Source organism: Nyctereutes procyonoides, unplaced genomic scaffold (assembly GCF_905146905.1).
Source record: "Nyctereutes procyonoides isolate TBG_1078 unplaced genomic scaffold, NYPRO_anot_genome, whole genome shotgun sequence".
Taxonomy (NCBI): Eukaryota; Metazoa; Chordata; class Mammalia; order Carnivora; family Canidae; genus Nyctereutes; species Nyctereutes procyonoides.
The window spans coordinates 16,951,412-16,973,596 of NW_026575131.1; the positions used below are offsets into that span (position 1 = coordinate 16,951,412).

General features: G+C 37.7%; 2 protein-coding genes across 14 annotated transcripts in view; one reads left to right on the forward strand and one right to left on the reverse strand.

Annotated features, from left to right (window-relative positions):
* CHL1 (cell adhesion molecule L1 like) overlaps positions 1-22,185 on the reverse strand; it is a 201,400-nt gene that overhangs the window by 143,084 nt on the left and 36,131 nt on the right. For 9 of the 12 annotated variants that reach the window (XM_055343975.1, XM_055343977.1, XM_055343979.1 and 6 more), the window contains one exon: positions 5,779-5,858. The exons of 1 other annotated variant lie outside the window; for it this stretch is intronic. The gene's annotated coding sequence lies outside the window, so the exon portion shown is untranslated. Of the gene's footprint in view, positions 1-4,499; positions 4,582-5,778; positions 5,859-6,316; positions 6,445-22,185 lie in introns of those variants that run through there. 2 more of the 12 variants (XM_055343980.1, XM_055343982.1) reach the window with 2 other exon arrangements.
* Positions 12,510-13,190, forward strand: LOC129521990 (V-type proton ATPase subunit E 1-like). Of its 2 annotated transcripts, XM_055343987.1 has the most exons (2): positions 12,510-12,780; positions 12,871-13,190. In XM_055343987.1, exons 1-2 carry the CDS (start codon positions 12,510-12,512, stop codon positions 13,188-13,190), a joined length of 591 nt encoding a protein of 196 aa, XP_055199962.1. The 2 variants fall into 2 exon arrangements, with proteins under 2 accessions (XP_055199962.1, XP_055199961.1); XM_055343986.1 differs by having other exon boundaries at positions 12,510-13,190.

The window sequence follows — 22,185 nt, forward strand, 5'->3', positions numbered from 1 at the left end:
GGATAATGTTCCCCTCCCTTCATTCTTTTTTCTTTCTGCCCCCATCTTTATAAAGCATCTAGTGTGTGCTAGGTTCTACACTCAGGGTTGACAGTAAAAATATGAATTTGAACTGGGCATTGCCCTCAAAGACATATTCATAAGACAGATATGTGAACAATTAATTGTAATTGAGTTGAGGGCATATAAACACAAAACAAGAAAGAGGTAGGATCAGCCAAGTAAGCTGCGCCTGTGCAGGGTAATAGGATTTCCAGAGAAACACAATGAACAGGATATACAGATAAATATAAAGGGATTTATTGTAGGAGTTGGCTCATATGATATTATGAAAGCTGAAAAATCCCATGATCTGCTGTCTACCATCCGGAGAACCAGCAAAGCCAGTGGTGCAATTCAGTATGATTCCAAAGGCTTGGGAACCAATATTGGACAGAATATGGGTATCCCAGCTCAAATACAGAACAAATAGATCCACACTTCTGCTTTTTTGTTCTATTCAGGTCCCTCAATGAATTGGATGATGCCCACAGAACCGGAGCAGCTCGGAGGGGCTCGGGAGCGGCTCCGCGGAGGGGGCTGCGGGGCGGGAGCGCGAATCCCACAGCGCAGGCCCCGGAGCACAGGGCGCCGGGACACAGCCCAGGATCCGGCCTCGCCCGGGACAGGCAGGGCCGGGAGGGCCCAGGACAGCGAGGACGCTCCTGCCCCGAGCTGAGCAGATCAGCGGCCCCGCCCCGGAGCCTCCAGGCCCTGCGGACGGAGAGCAGAGAGCCCCGAGCCCGTAGTTCCTGCGGAGGCTGAATCCAGGCTTCCAGAGCTGCCATAGCCACTGGGGCTGTTCCTCCTGGGGCCCGACGGGGTAAACAACCCCCGCTGAGCCCAGCAGCAGGCAGGGGCAGAGCAGCTCCCCCAAGTGCTAACACCTGAAAATCAGCACAGCAGGCCCCTCCCCCAGAAGACCAGCTGGACGGACCAGTGATACTCCCCCGTGTTCCAATACAACTTGTTTTTGGCCACTCTGCACTGAGCAAAATGACTAGAAGGAAAACCTCACTTCAAAAGAAAGAATCAGAAACAGCCCTCTTTCCCACAGAGTTACAAAATCTGGATTACACTTCAATGTCAGAAAGCCAATTCAGAAGCACCATTATACAGCTACTGGTGGCTCTAGAAAAAAGCATTAAGGCCTCACGAGACTTCATGACTGCAGAATTTAGATCCAATCAGGCAGAAATTAAAAATCAATTGAATGAGATGCAATCCAAACTAGAAGTCCTAACGACGAGGGTTAACGAGGTGGAAGAACGAGTGAGTGACATAGAAGACAAGTTAATGGCAAAGAGGGAAACTGAGGAAAAAAGAGACAATCAATTAAGGGACCATGAAGACAGATTAAGGCAAATAAATGACACTCTAAGGAAGAAAAACCTACGTTTAATTGGGGTTCCCGAGGGCGCCGAAAGGGACAGAGGGCCAGAATATGTATTTGAACAAATCCTAGCTGAAAACTTTCCCAATCTGGGAAGGGAAACAGGCATTCAGATCCAGGAAATAGAGAGATCCCCCCCTAAAATCAATAAAAACCGTTCAACACCTTGACATCTAATAGTGAAGCTTGCAAATTCCAAAGATAAAGAGAAGATCCTTAAAGCAGCAAGAGACAAGAAGTCCCTGACTTTCATGGGGAGGAATATTAGGGTAACAGCAGACCTCTCCACAGAGACCTGGCAGGCCAGAAAGGGCTGGCAGGATATATTCAGGGTCCTAAATGAGAAGAACATGCAACCAAGAATACTTTATCCAGCAAGGCTCTCATTCAGAATAGAAGGAGAGATAAAGAGCTTCCAAGACAGGCAGGAACTGAAAGAATATGTGACCTCCAAACCAGCTCTGCAAGAAATTTTAAGGGGGACTCTTAAAACTCCCCTTTAAGAAGAAGTTCAAGTAACTCTGAACGTGAATGGGCTTAATGACCCCATCAAAAGGCGCAGAGTTTCAGACTGGATAAAAAAACAGGACCCATCTATTTGCTGTCTACAAGAGACTCATTTTAGACAGAAGGACACCTACAACCTGAAAATAAAAGGTTGGAGAACCATTTACCATTCAAATGGTTCTCAAAATATACCCTAAAAACTACAGAACACTTCTGAAAGAAATTGAGGAAGACACAAAGAGATGGAAAAATACTCCATGCTCATGGATTGGCAGAATTAATATTGTGAAAATGTCAATGTTACCCAGGGCAATTTACACGTTTAATGCAATCCCTATCAAAATACCATGGACTTTCTTCAGAGACTTAGAACAAATTATTTTAAGATTTGTGTGGAATCAGAAAAGACCCCAAACAGCCAGGGGAATTTTAAAAAAAGAAAACCATATCTGGGGGCATCACAATGCCAGATTTCAGGTTGTACTACAAAGCTGTGTTCATCAAGACAGTGTGGTACTGGCACAAAAACAGACATATAGATCAATGGAACAGAACAGAGAACCCAGAAGTGGACCCTGAACTTTATGCTCAACTAATATACGATAAAGGAGGAAAGACGATCCACTAGAAGAAAGACAGTCTCTTCAATAAATGGTGCTGGGAAAATTGGACATCCACATGCAGAAGAATGAAACTGGACCACTCTTGCACCATACACAAAGATAAACTCAAAATAGATGAAAGATCTAAATGTGAGACAAGATTCCATCAAAATCCCAGAGAAGAACTCAGGCAACACCCTTTTTGAACTTGGCCACAGTAACCGGAGAAGGACAAACAGTGTATGTTCTCATTCATTTGGGGAATATGAATAATAGTGAAAGGGAATATAAGGGAAGGGAGAAGAAATGTGTGAGAAATATCAGAAAGGGAGACAGAACATAAAGACTTCTAACTCTGGGAAATGAACTAGGGGTGGTGGAGGGGGAGGAAGGTGGGGGGTGGGGGTGAATGGGTGACGGGCACTGAGGGGTACACTTGACGGGATGAGCACTGGGTGTTATTCTGTATGTTGGTAAATTGAACACCAATAAAAATTAATTTATAAAAAATAAAAAAATAAAAAAAATAAAAAAAAAAAGAAATTGGTGAGGGAGATCTTCTCTATTCAATCTACCAATTCAAATGCTAATGTCTTCTGGAAACAGATTCACAGACACACCCAGAAATAATATTTTACCAGCTGTCTGGGCATCCCTTAGCCCTCGTTAAGCTGACACAAAAAATTCACCATCATATGCAGTGTATATGGCACATTGCACTGAGAACATTTCAAAAACAAAAGGTCATTATATCTTGTCCTCTACAGAGTAGAGGAGCCAAGCCCTGACATAACTGAACATGTGAGTGGTCTCTGACAGTGGATCTGGACGTCACTGGAAAATAATCAACACCTTTATGAAAACTTCACAGGCCAGCAAGAGGAGGCAGCTCTAATCTTCTCTCACATAATAGCACTTTGCTAGGACTTAAATTAAAATACTACTCTCCCTTACTTCCCAGGGCATGCAGCCTAGTCTTTGATATAATAGGACCCACCAGAGCCCATAAATCAGTAGGAGGAGCAGTGTGTAGAGATAAGTGCCATCAACCAGTCTCAGCAGGTGACCCAAGATGACACACCATATTTAACAAAGCCCATATATTTTATGTGACCTTCTACTGCAAAAATATAGTCTCTGTCATTCAACTACTTAAGCCTTCTGTTAAGATGTATGGATAATATCATCTTTAGATAAATTATACATAGATATGATAACAATTGAAATGTATAGGTGGACTTAATCTGCTATGTACAAACTCGAGCTCATAAAATTTCTAACACTTAAACACAGATTGGGCTGTGAACCAGTTCAGATAAATCTGGATGTTAGAAAACAGCAAAAAGAGCAAAATTAGAACTCACATATTATAGTCTAATCAGGGCCTTGGAAATCATTTCACTCCTTTTTTTTTTTTTAAATTTTTGAGAGGGTCTCTGGAAGGGGAGGGACTCCAAAAAATTTTTTTCAAAAGAAAATTGATACTTTTGATACTTGAATGTCTGTGCAGGGTGAGAGAAGACATGTCCAAGGACTATGATTTCATTAATACTTCCTGGAAGACACAAAAGCTAAATTTCTCAAGCACTACAATGAAAACTGATGGCAAGAGAACTGATTTTGTAGAACTAAGTAATAATGTGATCATTCATCAAGGAAAACAAGGAAATGAACATATTTCAATAAAATAGAGGGAAGGGTGAATTGTTTTTAATGAATAGTTGTTTTGCAGGCTGCCAACCATTTTCAGGATGTCAAAAGACACAATTATTAAGACATCATCATGATACAACCACAATTAAGGTTTCCCATGGTAGTGTGATAACAACTTTCTAAAAATTTAATACCCTGGACATTGTATTTCATCCTTTAATTTCTGAAAGGACTTACATAAGGTTTCTTATAAATTAGAAATTTATTTAGGATGAGATCATAGTGTTTTAACACAATAAACATACCCCTCATTACCAGTAATCATCAAAGGATTTGATTAATTAGATTTCAGGAAGGGTTTTCTCCAAGAATATGAGTGTATGTCACAGATGCTTTTTAATCATCCAGTAGACCTGTAAACAGAATTGGAAACCCTGTGCAGGATAGCCCTCTTGAAGCCAGCTCCAAAGGAAGGATCTAAATATGGTGGAGGAACAAAGTCACTCCAGTACATGAGACAAAGAGACCAAATTTATTCAAAACACACATACATACGATTTCCTCACTTATTCTCAGAGACAATAAAAAATAATATTATTGTTAGTTTCTCAAGAGCACATTTCATTACCAACAAACTATGTACTCCTGAAGAACTAAGATACTATCTGGTGTATGCAGAATCTTTCTATATGCTGGTTATAAACTAGGATCTTAGTAACTATAAAATAATGAAGAAGCAGTTGAAAAAAGTGGAAAGGGATGAAACACCTTGATTCTGAGTCCTTTCCCCCAATAATTGGGGAAAAGATACCACTTTTTTCTTAAATCACTTTGTCTTTAAAAACTAATAATGATATTAATTGTTAACATTTACGAAACAATGTTATGGACTACTCGCAGCGCTAATAAGTGTTATCAAAATAATCCAACTTAACCTGTATCTATAGGCAATTACAATTATTATTATTTCAATTTTATGAACTAGGAAATAGAGGTTTAAAAGGGCTGAAATAGCTTCTCCATAACCACATCACTGTGTGTCTGGCCCTGGAAAGTGGATTTTTTTCACTCTTCCAAGCTCTTTGAAATTAGTTACTATTCGGCCTGGTACTGCACAAAGAATTTGAAAAAACTCCAAAGGAGGATTCAGGTCAGATTTCACATTGATCCAAATCCAAGGGACAGTTACTGAAGCTGAAAGCCCTTCAGACCATAAAGGGGTGAGCTCTGTTTGACCAGTGAAAACACAGGTTTTCTCACTAAAACTCTTAAGAAGCCAACCTTCTCAGATCCCAATGTTGAAATTAATATTCTATAAAAAATGATGTTTGAATAAATACCAGGATGCAACCTTCAAATATGCCAAAAGGTCAGCTAACAGAAAAGTATTTTTTAGTTAAGAATTTTGTCCTTTCAAAAATAAGCCAGCATTTTAATGAAACTTAACCACCACCACCTTTACATGTCATATTTCTGGTCTATTCTTTGTATCACTCCCTCTGGCTACACTCTTCTACCATGCATTGCAATGATTAAATGCTTTCAAAAATGTGTAAGGCAAATAATTAAGAAAAATATTCTTACCAGTAAGTTAAGTTCCTCTTAGTTCTACTATGGTACGTCTGCAGTATTAAGATGGGATCATTGTTTGTAGTTTACAGCACCTGGAGATAGATTTGAAAGTTACAGTTATGGAGACAATTTTCATCTAACAAAACACTTTTAGGGGCACCTGGGTGGCTCAGTCAGTTAAGTGGCTGACTCTTAATCTTGGCTCAGGTCATGATCTCAGGGTTATGAGAGTGAGCCCTGCATAGGGTTCCATGCTCAGCTGGGAGTCAGCTGAGGATCCTCTCTCTCCTACTCCCTCTCCTCCCCTGTTGCCTCCCACTTGCACACATGCACGCTTTCTATCTTTCTAAAATAAATCTTAAAAAATTTAAAAACACTTTTAAATTCATGTTTATCTTTTCCCTGTTAAAAAATATGGGTTTAATTTTTCTTTCTCTCCACTCTCCCCCAAAGTCCCCAAATTCCTAAATCATAACACTGTTCTGTTACTATAGAAAACACCCTATAGATTCCTATCTATGAATAAATGAAGCAGAGAGGGCAGACTCACAGAAAACAGCCACATAATTATACTTTGCATTGAAAAAATTATTGACATGTCTTCTCTCACAAATCCAAGTATTTTGCAACAGACCACAGTTTGTAGGAATTTCTACTTGGTAGTCCTCCATGAACTCTTCTTTACAATATCCACTTGCTTTTGTCTGAGGCTGTGACCAATGTGTCAACATAAAACAGTATAGACTGAACTGATGAGAGCTCTCTCAGGAAGCACTCTCTAAGACCAGAACTCTATGAATTACACAGTTAACATAAGCCTTCAATTCAAGAGACTAGCTCTCACCTAGCTCTACTTCCAAGGCTCCCCTCTAGAAAGAAAGAAAGAAAGAAAGAAAGAAAGAAAGAAAGAAAGAAAGAAAGAAAGAAAGAAAGAAAGAAAGAAAGAAAGAATTTCAACCAATATACACAACCCTTTTACTGTTAATTCTTGGATAATTTGAGGATTGGCTCCCAATCCCTCAAAGATTGCTTATAAGCCTTTTTTTTTCAGATGCTGTCCCATAAGTTCACCTTTGAAGAGCTAAGATTTTCTGTTGAGCATAAGGATAGTCAAAAAAAGTCAAAGAACTGGTTTTGCATACCAGTTGTCATAACTTCATGAGCATAATTCAGATGAGTTAAATTCCATCCAGTAAGTCTAACTCATTCTCGTAGACATTACTAATTAAAGATAGTTATAAAACTACAATATTTTTTGGCCCTAGGAAAGAGAAGAATGGTTAAAATATTCAAGCAATTCATTTCCGTTTCTTTGCATTATTTGACAGTATCTTTGGCCTTATTCCAAAAGCTGTTGCCAAAAAGTTATAAACAGATTGCAATGCCTTCCAGAGAACTTCACACCAATACGCTGAAGAACAAATTTTACCCTGGCATATATAAAAATAGTCCCTACTGCTGTCCAATTGACCAAGTGACACACTGCACAGACTGTGCCCAATATACTTTTTGTTTAGTGGCCTCATTTCAAACCCTTTAGGCCTACTTTTGACACCATTATTTTTTCTGTATTATTATAACACACAGGATTGTTTATGGAAGACTAACAATGCATAAAACATTTAATATGGCTCCCAGTCAGTGGATCCATGGTACACATTGCTAGAGCATTTCTGTGTTTATTGAGTTCTACAGGCTAATAGAAGAGATTGACCAAACTGGAGGAGCACAGAAAATTTCCATCATTTTGTTGTGTCCAGCATCTTCAATGTGTTACAACAGTCATTCAACAGGGACAAGAAGAAATGAAATAATTGCATGTTGATTCCAAATGGGATCTGCTGATGTCCTGCCCTACTGACTGAAGCTGAACTTAAATGATGTGATATAGGATATCCTCTATTGGGATGCCTGGGTGGCTCAGCGGTTGAGCAACTGCCTTCAGCTCAGGGTGAGATTCTGGGTCAGGGGATTGATTCCCACATCGGGCTCCCTACAAGGAGCCTGCTTCTCCCTCTACGTCTCTGACTCTCTCTGTGTGTGTTTCTCATGAATAAATAAAATCTTATAAAAAAAAAGATGTCCTCTATTTATCCCAGTGATAAAGAATGTCACAAGTCAGGTACATTCTATAGTCAATGAGCCATTTTGATAGTTCCAATATTAAATCTCTCTGAGACATCTCTCCAAAACCCATCCATGTCATATACCTACCACAGGAGGCTCTTTCTAGTGGCTCCCATCTTCTTAACACTGTCAATAACATCCATGACAACAGGGACCAGTGCCCATGCTGAATTATCCACACTCTTGCTTAGCATTTTCAAGACTGTTTGGCATTAAGCATGAAGACTGTAGCTACTGATCAAACTTATTTGTATGCTCACAGCAGCAGCATATGCCTGCTGAGCTCTCATCTGCTTCATTCAACTTTGGTTGAGAAAGCATTGCCATTAATCATGGATATAAGTTCTTTACAACTAATCCAGTCTTTGCAATTGTGTGTGTGTGTGTATGTGTGTGTGTGTGTGTGCATGGCACTGGTGTATATATAAAGGATTACTTCTTATTATTAGGTCTTTCATTACTTCATGTTGTAGATATGATCTCTAAAATGGTCTACATGGACAATCCTTTAGAATGCAACAATTATACATATATTTGAAATTATAATATATACTAAAACTTTTATTTTGATATCAAAATATCTATATATACATATGTGTATACACATTATTTTAAAATAATCTTATTCTAATTCTTGTTTTCTGTCTTCTTATAGTAATATTTAGCATACTATGTATCTATACAATTGAGATATATATATATATATATATATGTATACACACACACACACACACACTGGAGATACAGGCTCAAACATTTTTAATGATAAGGGTATGCACACACACAAGAATAGAGTAGTCCAAGAAAATGTCTTTCTCATTTTACTTCTATGGTATTTATCAGGATATATAATCCTTTGAATTATTTAATCTATAAACCTTTACCCTTTTTCCCACCATCATTGATACAGATAGCAATATCTTATTTTCTATTCTTAGTGTGTAGTTGTTTCTTCTTCCAAAGTCCCCAAGTCTCCTTTACTTAAGAGATCTGAATAAATATACCTACCAAATGCAAAGGGAGGAATAATAGAAATACTAACAGGAAAATCTAAAGAATTTTGAAGTATATTAAAGCAAAATGGGCCTTTGGGTCCTTGTTGGTTGTTTGCTTTTTTGCTGGGTGAAGAAAGAATCATGAGTAAAAAAAAACATAAATACGTAGTGTAGGTATATTGAATGAAACTATACTCACTTAAGGAAACAAAACACAGAAGGAGAGAGAAAGCACACTAGAGGGAAAAACGGAACTTGCTCAAAAGCAAGAGGTATTAAAGGCATATGAGACTTGTCCACTCAACGTACAGCACACCTACAGCAGCTGTTCAGAATCAGGTAAACTCAGGTCCTCAGGCCTTCCTTTTTTTTTTTTTTTTTAATGATAGTCACAGAGAGAACGAGAGAGAGAGAGAGAGAGAGAGGCAGAGACACAGGCAGAGGGAGAAGCAGGCTCCATGCACCGGGAGCCCGATGTGGGATTCGATCCCGGGTCTCCAGGATTGCGCCCTGGGCCAAAGGCAGGCGCCAAACTGCTGCGCCACCCAGGGATCCCAGGCATTCCTAATACAGACATCTTATGCTCAGGTTATTTAGCATTTGAAAATAATATTTTTCACACAATGTGGCCCCTAAAAGCAAACCTATGACTTCAGTAGGTGCTTAGCAAAGGAAGTAGTGATCTTTTCCAATCCTGGAGGAAAAGTTGGCTGCATAAGAATTATTTAGAGATAACATGTCACAGTGTCCTTGGTAAATAAGGGATAATGGTATCTACCTTGCAGGATAGGTTTGAAGGATAAGGAGTAACATGTATAAAATGCTTAGTTCAGGATCAGGATCTAGAAGGTGTTCAGTAACTGGAGGGGCAGCACAGATCCATCAACATTACCAACCAGAAGCAGTCAACAAGGCCAGGAAGAGCACTTACTTGATCAGACCATCACTCAAACTCAGCCAACAGGACAAAACCACATCACCCCAATGGTGACATAGGAAACTTGACAACTGCTATATAAGCTGCAAGTGTGAGCAGTTATATGTCTTATTCTCACAAGACAGGAAAGGATTTCTTTAATAATGTTCTTTTGCAAGCTTGTAAGTTCCTTAAGGCCAAGAAAAAAAAATCTTAAATTTTTGCATCCCTGGGACTCAAGCACAGTGGCTGTCAAATTGTCAAATACTGGTTGCTTAATAAATGCGCACTGAGTGAAAATACCTATTTGATATGTTTGTGTTGTGTGTATGTCTGTCTATGTGAAGTATATGTATTTGGAATCGAGTGGCTATTTTTTGTTTTTGTTTTATTTTATTTTAAAAATGTACCTAATCTCAATGAATCTTCAAACAATAGAGATTTTTTTTAGTGATTTTAAAAACAGAATGAGAGCACCTCAGCTTTCTGCCAATATTTGGGTCAATACACTTAAAAAAATGGGAGAGAAAATATCTCTTTTTCTGTCATCAACTAGCATTTGCCTGGCAGGAATGAGTTCTTGATTCAAATTACTGAAGTCTTTACACTCAAAATGTGTACAAGATGCTCAATTCAATTTTTTTGAATGAATATAGTATCTTTTAAAAAGAAAATGATATATGATGCATATAATATTCCCTAGAATACAAGCTGGTACCACAATAAAAATGAGCACACAACAGAAATTCTTCAATATGCTTAACATAAAATGATGCACAATAAAATGACTATTGGGAAAACTATGATCAATAGAAAAGTTGCTTTGGGAAATTATTTATAAGCAAAACCTTATATAAGCAATATGAAAATGTTGAATTTTGCACTACATGTTAACTAGAATTTAAATAAAAAATTTGGTAAAATATTGAATTTGTTCCTTTTAATATATTTGAAAGAATACTCTGAAGAAAATAGTCTCTATTTCTGATCACTAGTTTCAGTATGTGTTTACTCAAAAACAATTGATGACCCCCTACTAAAGGTCATATATGATTTTTCTTCTAACATTAATTGAAGACATAATTTGTGTTGCATGTTGCACTAAACAATTTATCTGTTATTCACAAGTGCCCTCTAATTAAGGTACTACTGACCCTAATTTTATAACAGATGCAAAGAATTCAAATAGATTTAGGTGCCTGTACAAGATCACAATGAGAATGAGTGGCACAGCCATGATGTGAACCTGTCCATGTAACTGGAAGCCCATAGCTTGACGTACACTAGCCAGACTTCCTTATTCCATCATTCATATAATAAACCTTGAGTTAGAGAAATAACTACCATGTAGTCCTTTTCTCAATCTCCTACTATTTTTAAAAGTCATACAACCAACTGTTGAAAGGAGCCTAATAGCATCATGTGGAGAAATTTAGAAAGAATATTCCAGGGCAAGTCAGAAGACCATCTGAATTTTATTGCTAGCTCTATCATTAACTTTGCTTATTAACAGCAAGTTTCTTAACCAATTTTGGTCTCAGGAGCCTCATTCACAATATGAAAATTCTAATAATTGTTTTTTATCATTTCTTTTTGCCTTAAAAGATTATAATTACAGGAGAGGGGTGCCTGGGTGGCTCAGTTGGTTAAGCCAACTCTTGATTTTGGCTCAGGTCAGGATCTCAGGGTCCTGGGATGGAGCCCTGTGTTGGGCTCCATGCTCTGCAGGGACTCTGCTTGAGATTCTCTCTTTCACTCTCCCTCTTCCCAGCAGATGTGTGTTACATGCATATTCTTTCTCTCTCTTTTAAATAAATAAATAAATAAATAAATAAATAAATAAATAAATAAATAAATTTAAAAAGTGCATGATTACAGGAAAAAATTGCTCTAATAATGGAGCTGAAGAGAGAAAGAAAATGACAAAATATTTGAAAGGCTGGCATCACAAATTTTTATACAAGATTAAATGATTAGAAATCTATACTGTGGAAAGATAAATACACAGAACAGATAGATCAAAATGAATAAAATCTTGAAAGATACACGAGAGGTGACTATAGTTATGTTTTCTATAATCCTGGACTTTTATAACTTGAAAGAGGAGAGATTCCTCAGAAATAAATCGAGAGTAAATCATATACAATAGATTTCTATTACTAAGCCTAGCTTCCAGAAACATCGTGACCTATTTTTGGCAAGCACACTCAAAGTTTATAAACAGAAAGCAGGGTTTATATCCTACTTTCAGAGTACTTGAGACTCTACCATTTGAGAATATTGTGGAGAACTAATACACCTGTCAAGAACCCTTCCCTAGTCTATGGATGGCTGACCTACAGTGACCTGGATCTGACCAATGCTATCAATTACACTCAGGAACTTTGGGGTTTTGAGCCAGTCCAGCATGTAGCACACAGCAGGTGGTCAATAATTATTTAAATGAATGAGCTCTGCTACTTCCTGTCTGTGTCACCTTGGGTGAATTATGCAACTCCTCGTTTTCTCTGCAATCAAATGTGGCCAGGATTTATTCTGTTGCTATCTTAGAGGTAAGGATCAACATGACTGATACCTACAGGATACCCTACAAGATAAACCAAAGGAAGCCAAAACCCCCACAGGATTTTCTTTTCCTGCTTTCCCCCGCTGCCTTCCAGGCTAAGCTCGAGCCAGTGGCCTTCTGGCCTAGCACAGCTTTGGCCATGGCCTTCAGTGATGCTGACGTGCAGAAGCAGATTAAGCATACGATGGCTTTTATTGAACAAGAAGCCAACAAGAAAGCAGAGGAAATAGATGCGAAGGCAGAGGAAGGGTTCAACATTGAGAAAGGTCGTCTTGTGCAAACCCAAAGACTGAAGATTATGGAATACTATGAGAAGAAAGAAAAGCAAATTGAGCAGCAGAAGAAAATTCAGATGTCTAATTCGATGAATCAAGCAAGGCTCAAAGTTCTCAGAGCAAGAGATGACCTTATTATAGACCTACTAAATGAAGCAAAACAGAGACTCAGCAACGTGGTAAAAGATAGAGCCAGGTACCAAGTGCTGCTGGATGGACTGGTCCTCCAGGGTTTGTACCAACTGCTGGAGCCCCGAATGATTGTTTGTTGCGGGAAACAGGATTTCCCTCTGGTAAAAGCTGCAGTGCCAAAAGCGATTCCTGTGCACAAAACTGCCACCAAAAAAGATGTTGATGTCCAAATTGATCAGGAATCCTACCTGCCTGAGGAAAGAGCTGGTGGAGTGGAGATCTATAATGAGGATCATAAAATAAAGGTTTCCAATACTCTAGAAAGTCGGCTGGACCTCATAGCCCAGCAGATGATGCCAGAAGTACAGGAAGCCTTATTTGGTGCAAATGCCAACAGGAAGTTTTTAGACTAAACCTTTGGGACAAGTAGAGGTCGTCCACTGCTCTCCTGCTGTGGCATGGAAGTTTCTGATATTTGAAGAAACAAGATACCTGTGTGGCTTCCTCTTCGCCGTTCTCATAGTCTGTATTTGTCAGTGGATACTCTGTGTAGCTAATGCCCTTATCCCAATTGTTAACAATGAGAGAAAGTTTCACTTCATATAATCAGGAAAGCTCCTTCTTAGCTTTCCTGTGCTAAAAGTAGCACAACCTTCATCGGCTTCTGTAGCGTGAAGGTGAGGGTATCAGATGGTGGTCACAGGAGCTTCGCCAAGTCTCCGCTCTTCCTCCAGTCCTCTGCTTGCTTCCAGTTCTGGAGCCTAGAGGTGATGTGTACGGTGTTCTCTGACATGAAGTCTCTGCTCTTAGGCTTAAAGTGCCTGGGGGCCGTGCAGTCCTCCTGGCAGTAGTCGCTGCACCGCTAACCTGTTTGGGCCTCATTTGTAAATGTGATTTAAAACCTAAGCCATGAATATGTCTTATTTATTAAAACAAAAGGTTTGGGGATCCCTGGTGTGGCTTAGAGGTTTAGCACCTGCCTTCTGCTCAGGATGTGATCCCAGAGTCTCGGGATCAAGTTCCATGTCAGGCTCCCTGCGTGGAGCCTGCTTCTCCCTCTGCCTGTGTCTCTGCCTCTCTCTCTCTCTCTCTCTCTCTCTCTCTGTGTGTGTGTCTCTCATGAATAAATAAATAAATAAATAAAATATTTTAAAAAATAAATAAAACAAAAGGTTTATGTGGGGGAAAAAAAAAAGGATTCCTTCCCCTACAAGAATCCCTCTCAGAGAAGAAGCTTCCTCATAAAGAATTTAAGGCAGTAACAGAATACCAGGGTGGTAGAGCAGGAACTGAGGTCACATGCCACATTTACAAGGCACAGGACCCTCATGGCGCCACCTGTCGTCTTCCAACCATGAACACAAAGGTTGATGTGTTCTGGAATCCAAGATTCAACCACATTACCTAGCCAAATCACAAAGCTTGGATTAGGCCTCCATGACACCAAGGAAGAAGCTGCTATTTTTCCCAATCATACAACTTAAAAGTCCTATATATCAGAGGCCGAAGTGCCTTTTATGGACCTTACCCATTCCCTGTTTGTCATCTTGCTGTATGCTGAGGAGAGGCATTGTTTATTTTCTCAATTCTGTCAATTATACTATATCAAATGAAATCATGTTTGAAATGGTTTTGAAAGTAATAAGCAAAAATGTCAATGTTTTATGTTAAGAATAAATTGAATAATCTTTTGGATCTCAAACAGGATCTAGCTCTGATTTAATATTACTTTCTACTACAACTGTAGATTGTCTCCCTAGGAAGTACAAATGCCACTAACAAATCTGCAATTCTGAACACAATTGACGCAGGAGCACTTTGCTTTTGTATATGATCCAAAATGTATGGGATAATAATCTCATATATAAGAAAAGCAAAGCTCCTTTGACTAAAGACTGATCAAGTCAGGTGGTTGTGGTCAAGTTAATACCAAGGTCAGGCTTATTCAGTAATGATAATGGGATAATTTATGTGGGGCTTGCTGTATGTCACACACTGCTCTGTTTTGTATTATATGAATTCATTTTATCCTTACAACCCTATGAGACAGGCACTTCACTTCTTGCTTTTAAGTTCCTCATTTTAAAGATAAGGCAACTGAAGCACAAAGAATTTACATAATTACAAAACCATTTCTCCAGGATACAGCCTTATAATCATGATAGTCTCAAATACTACCAAAGGTATTGTCATAGCAGTAAGAACATTTTCAAACCAGACTGTTGTTCTTTAGGGCTGCAAGCCTAGTGAGCACATATATTTTCAGTCATGACTAAAGAATGAAATTCTAAGCCATTAAGAGTCATACTAAAGTATATATGAAAACTAGCCTGAAAGTCTTTCAGGCACATTTAAGTATAAAAACAAGTCAATATCGCTATTATTAGGACTTTCCGAAAGCATCATACAAGGGCATCTTTGTTCATTCACTCAAAGTATTCATTACTTGACTGCTCTGGAGTCCGGCACTGTGGTCAAGGCACACCCATGAATGGAGAGCCCTATGTCCCTGAATAGGAACTTGTCTAAACAAATCCAATCCCAGGATATTATTCCCAATTTCCTGCTTGAGCCATTCCACCTGTTGCTTTGGTCAGAGTATTTATTTGCTCAAACAGCTTTCAACCCCTGATTGGCCCTCACTGTTCTTGCTCCATTGGCCTATGGGCCTCAGAATCTCTGCTTCCCCCTCATCATCCCCAAAGCACACCTAGGGCTATACTCTCCCTCAAAAGAAAACTAAGTTTTAGTACTCTATCCACATTCCCAATATTTTTCAGTACTGTCTGTATTTTAGTATTGATAGTTATTTAAGGTCTCACACCACAGTGAACTTTAGGATACAGATAATTTTCAAGTGATTTTACATGCCAGCCATGAGAAACTCATTTTTTTAACCTATGATTTCATGTTGGAAAGGCTCCGAAGGACATGGGAGTTGGTTAAGGTGGATAACTTGTGGGTTATGTTTTAGTTTCCTTTCTTTCTTTTTTTTTCTTTATTTTAAGAGTAATAAATGTCCACTGTAGAGATCTAGTAAAATACAAAGTTATGTACATACATACACACATATGTATGTATATGTAAATACACACACAAACACATATGCATATATACAATAAAATAAAAATCATCTGTCAAAAACTACTAAGTGCATTCCCCCCAGTTAATATATCAATATTCAGCTACTGTTATACACGCACATATACACATATACATACAAATAGGTAAAAAAAATAAATAGGTAAACATCATATACTGTGTATCTTCATATAACATTATAAACGTTTTACCTTATTGAAAAATCTAACACCATTTTATGTTCTTCTGCTTAAGCCAATCTTCACATAAATAGAAAACTTGCTTGTGTTTAGATAACATATTGATATATGCTCAAACATTAATGTAAAATTATTTTATTTATAACAATAAAATTTTGGTAACAATCTAAATGCTCAGTAATAGAGAAATAATTAAGTACCTAGAATAGACTGTGTATTAGATGACTTTGTAGATCAAAAAACTGTATTTTTTTAAAGATTTTATTTATTTACTCATGAGAGACACAGAGAGTAGAGACAGAGAAAGAGATAGAAAGAGGCAGAGGGAGAAGTAGGCTCCATGCAGGGAGCCTGATGTGGGACTCGATCCCCAGTCTACAGGATCAGGCCCTGGGCTGAAGGTGGCGCTAAACCGTTGAGCCACCCGGGCTGCCCAGAAGACTGTATTTTTGAGGAATATCACATGCTGAGAGAAATGTCTTATGTTACAGAATTAGATGAAACAAAGCACTACAAAATTTTGGATGGAATATGAGCTCAGTTTTGCCCCCCAAAAAATATGTATCTACAACTTCATGGGAAGTTAACACTAAAGGGACAAGGAGAGATTAAAGATGATCTAATTTAATAAATATTTTTTAATGATCATGAGTTATCTTTTGCATCAAAATAAACATGCATAAATAAAGCTGCACAATTATTTGAGCTAGGTAAGTAAATAGGGCTCAGTTGATGAAGCTATAAAGAATGGCATTCATGGTGGGGGGACTCACTATGGAATACCTGGAGAGAAACTGAGAAGCCTAGGAAATCAGGACATAGTCCATAAGATATGTGAAGTTTGAGAGGCTGAACATGGGGGCTGAGAGCAGGTAAAACAGACATGAGGCTGAAAAGTTGGATTACAATGACAGTGTGAAGAGCCTTGGGTGTCATGACTAGATAATTAAATTTCATCTTGGAACAGAAGACTATTGTGGATTTTTAGTAGGAAACGACAAGTTCAAATTCATGTGTCAGGATGGTAATTCCAGTTCATATTTTTGTATTTCTCATAAAACTCAGGTTTCCAAGGATGCTGGATGTCTTGGTTCATTGGGAAGTAAAGAAAAAGGGGAGAAAAGAAGTGAGAAGAGAAAAATTCTTCCTCTAAGGTAAAGGGCTCAACTCAACATCTTAGACAAAATCACTTGAGTTGAGCCCTTTACCTTAGAGGAGGAATTTTAAGTGTTCCTTAGTTCCTTTCAGAGAAGGTCTTTGAGTGGAGAAGGGAGTAAAATAGCTCAGAAAATTCTAGATATGATGTAAAGTTAAATGATAGGGAACACAAACACCAACTGTGGTACTCACTAGCTGTATCCTTGAGTAGGTCACAACCATCATGAACTTCTGCATCTTCCTTTTTTTATTGGTGCTAACAAAATCTGCCTCATCACCTTCACAGAGTGGCAATAAGATTTTATAAATGGTAAACCACATAACACAGATAATGTCAATGAAATCAGTATGTCAAAGCAATATGTGCATTCCTATATTAATTGAGGCATTATTCACAATAAGCAAGCTCTAAACTACCTAAGTGTCACAACACACACACACACACACACACCACACACACACACTGAAATATAATTCAGCCATAAAAAAGAAAGAAATGACAGATGCATGGGTGGCTCAGCAGTTGAGGGACTGCCTCTGGCTCAGGGCATGATCCCAGAGTCCCTGGATGGAGTCTCACATCAGGCTCCCTGCATGGAGCTTGCTTCTCTCTGTCTGTGTCTCTGCCTCTCTCTCTGTGTCTCTCATGAATAAATAAATAAAATCTTAAAAATAGAGAGAGAAAGAAGGAAATGTTGCCATTTGCAACAACATGGATGAACCCAGAGGATGTTATGCTATTGAAATAAGTCAGACATTAAAGGACAAATATATAAATAAATAAATAGATAAATAGATAATAGATAAATAAATAAATAAATAAATAAATAAATAAATAAATAAATAAAAAGAAATAAAGGACAAATACTGTAATCTCATTTATATGTGGAATCTGAAAAAGTCAAATTTACAGACGCGTAGAGTAGTGCTGGCTGCCAGGGACTTGGGTGGAGGTGCTTATAAGGAGATGCTGGTCAAAGTACAAAATTTCAGTTATAAAATGATTAAGTTCTGGGAAGCTAATGTACAGCATGGTGACTACAGTTAATAATACTTTATTGTGTACTTGAAATTTGCTAGGAGAGTAGATCCTAAATATTTCTACCACACACACACACACACACACACAATGTAACTATGTGGGGTGGTGAATGTGTTAATTAGCTTGGTTGTGGTAGTCATTGGCAATGTATACGTATACAAAATCATACTGCACCCTTCAAATATACACAATTTTTATATGTCAATTATACCTCAATAAAGCTAAAAAATAAAACATTTTAATTAAAAATAGATAATGTCTCACATAACCATTATTTTATATACACTCACTAGTAAATGGAGTTTGTTGTATAAAAAAAAAAAAATCTGGGATCCCTGGGTGGCGCAGCGGTTTGGTGCCTGCCTTTGGCCCAGGGCGCGATCCTGGAGACCCAGGATCGAATCCCACATCGGGCTCCCGGTGCATGGAGCCTGCTTCTCCCTCTGCCTATGTCTCTGCCCCTCTCTCTCTGTTGACTATCATAAATAAATAAAATCACTCTGCTTTAAAAAAAAAATCTAAGTACAAAACCTAATTTGTAAAACTATGCAAATAAACAGGTAATCAGCAGAACATGACTAAGTTACTCAATAACTAAAAAAAAATCTAGAGGCATCTGGCTGCCTCAGTCAGAAGAATACCAACTCCTGATCTTGGCGTTGTAAGTTCGAGCTCCACACTGGGTAGAGAGATGACTAAAAAATAAACTTAAAAGAATCTAAAACTGCTTCAATAAGATGTAATAAGATGTCTAAAAATTGAAGGAGGCTAGTTATTGATAGACTCTAAATGTTAACTATTTAACTTCTAACTTACTACAATAAAATGCTAATTCCTGTTAAAGGTAATTCAGAACACAATATGCAAATTCAATGACAACTCTCAAAATATCTTTAATGTGGATCAAATTGATTCTGTAAGAAAAGCTCTAGGAAACTGTGTGCAAATGGAATGATATACAAACATAATGGTGTTACTCCAAAGACCAAATTAATAATTTGCAACATCCTGCCAATATGTGGGCTGAGTCCATGACTCTCCAGTGCCTCCACCAATGAGTTCAGTACAGGATAGATGCCAACTACTCTTGGTTATAGAGATGAGTATGTGAATTCTAAGCATAACTTTCTGGTCAGCCAGTAGAGGTTACCAGGTCTTTCACTCCTGCCAAAAAAGTCAATCAGAAATATAACAAGATTCAAAAATTTTTGACATAAAGAGTAGAATATTATTAGTGACACTTTGGGAGGTATTTATTAAAATACAATTCCTACTGGGTTAGGTAAGTTGAAAGAATAGTTGAGGATCACACCAACACATTTGTGATGAGATACATTTGAGGTGATAGAGAATAAAAAATTAAAGATACACTGCAAGTTGAAAATTTTAATTAACAATTTTTTTAGATACTAAAAGTCAACATTTAGAAAAATAATATATTTAATGCAGTCCTATTTCATAAAATGTAGAAGTTCACCTGTGGGGTAGGGCTATTTCAGTTTTCCATAAATGTGCATCTGCAATTATCTACACATTTCAAGCAAAAGGGGAATAGACAGTGGTGGTAGTGGTGGTGGTGATGGTGAGGAAAGAAAAAAAGTATCTGCCTTAATTATGGGAAATAACAAAAATATATTTTTTTAAAATATTGGGGAAAGTTAGTCAGATCTCCAATCTGCATTGATTTTCTTCCCCAGTAGAATTTCCATTAGACAAAAACTCTTAAATATAAACCAATAAATAAAACTCACTCTTCAGGTACCCAATTCTACAGTACCAGTGCTACCAATTAATGCAAAATGGAAATTGGTGATGATTTACCTAGGTAAGGGGTTCTTAACCCCATGAAGGTCACTGATGCATTTGAGAATCTGGAGAAAGCTAAGGACTCTATCCAGAAGCATACACACATCTTCAAGTATATACTGTATTAAACAGAATTACAATGGTTTCAAAAATTACCTCTGATTTGGATTACTGGAACTATTCAATATAAAAATGAATATTCATCCTCAAAACTGAGAACTGAAATCTGTTCTAATTGTCTAATTGAATTTTATTGCAAACTACCTATATTTTAATATAAAACCTTACTTTTTATAACACTCTAACAAACATTTGTTTCATTTAATCCTTAAAACAGGTTTGTGTTAATTTGTTAGATTCATGTAAAAAGGAGGGAAAATAAAATGTAGAGGGTTAAGTTACTTCTTTAATATCACTCACAGCAAGTGACAAAGGTCAAGTGTAGAACCCAGTATTGTGATTCCAATTCCAGTCCTTTCTCAACAATGTCATGACCTGATTTCTATGTCAAAGAAACAAGTGGTGTATATACTTTGTGAAGGTGCATAGTTTAAAATGACACAAAACAAACTCAGTCCTTCACTAAGAAAGGAAATCTTTATCCTTTTTCTTTTCTTTTTTCTTTCCTTCCTTTTTTCTTTCTTTCTTTCTCTTTCTTTCTTTCTTTCTTTCTTTCTTTCTTTCTTTTTTTTGCAAATCATCAGCTGGTGGTTTGTTATGAAGCAGTGAAGGAGCTGTGGACCAGAGCTTCCCTACTCAGGATTTTGTCAGTTTTAAGCGTTTGCTTTCATCTATTTCTGTTTAACATGATACAAAAGCCTGAGAGAACCACCACTTCCTTACTCTCCACATAATCCGGGCATCATACAGGAGCTTAAAAGACATTTTATTCTCTTCATTTTAGAGTGAATGCTCCAAATTTATTATACAAGAGATCCTTTGATCCTTCAGCAGCAAGCCCCTTTTTGAAGTTCTGGTAACAAAGTGTTTAAGAGGGTTCTTCCAGGAGGGGCCGGTTGGTCACTCAGCACACACTTTAAGTACTCACTTTGTACAGCTCCTTATTGGGTCTTTATAATGCTGCAGAAACTCCCGGTGGGGGAGAAGGGAGAGGGAGGATCCACCCAAAGCAAAGCAAAACAAAACAAAAGCAGCAAAAACTAAGAGGTGTTCAACTCCTTTTATTGGAGGAACCACAGTGATATGAAGGGAGGAAAATTTTATCTAATGGAGTCTTGGATGGGGGTAGCAGTTATGGCCTAGGCAGGTAATTGATTTGCAAGTTCAAGACAAGAAAAGTGTAAGGATCAAGGCCTAAATTGCATGCAATCAACATCACTTTCTGTTTTCTGAACAATGCATATTTTGAATCCAGCTATAATGATCCCACTGAAATCCTAATAGGCATTTCATACCCACAAAGGGTGGGTAAACTGTAGTAGTTAAGAGCTGACCTAATTACCTGGAAAATTCAAGCAAAAAACCCTTTTCTCTATTTGTTCCGTATAGACAAATATTTCAGGAAATATGAGGTTCTAGAGATCTACATTTTCTAGAAACTAGACTCTGTTCTGAGTAGCCTGCTTGTCTTTGGACATTCACATTTTTGGCTTTGAGAAATGTAATATCCTCAGGTTACTTCTCGCATGAATCATTCACAGTATAGCTGGAATAGATGCAACTGAATTGCCTGAATTGTTTCTCTATTCTAAGGAAAGATTTGGGCAACTTATGGATGGAGGCGTGGGGAAATTGGCCAGTCAGAAAATGTTTTGTGAAAGGCATTTTCTCCTGCCACTTTGTTTCACATCAGTGCTCGAAATTATGAAGTTTCTGAAGGACATAGCAATTGGAAAAAAAAAATTAGGAAAAACTTGTAATAAATTATATCAGGCATAAAACATGTCGGTAGAAATTATAATTAGTAAAAAGTAAATGTTACACTACCTTAAAATAGAAAGCAGAATCTCTCTTACCAACAACACATGGGGCTAATACAAAAATCAATGTTCACTGTGCTGGTTGGCCACAAAATTACACAATTAATCCTGTGTAAACTAACCCATCAGCCATGTGCACTGCAGGATTCCTGATAACTATTAGGCTGCACAATCTATTAAA

Excerpts from the sequence above, each read along its gene's own strand:
- LOC129521990 (XM_055343986.1), top strand. The coding sequence starts at position 12,510 with ATGGCCTTCAGTGATGCTGACGTGCAGAAGCAGATTAAGCATACGATG.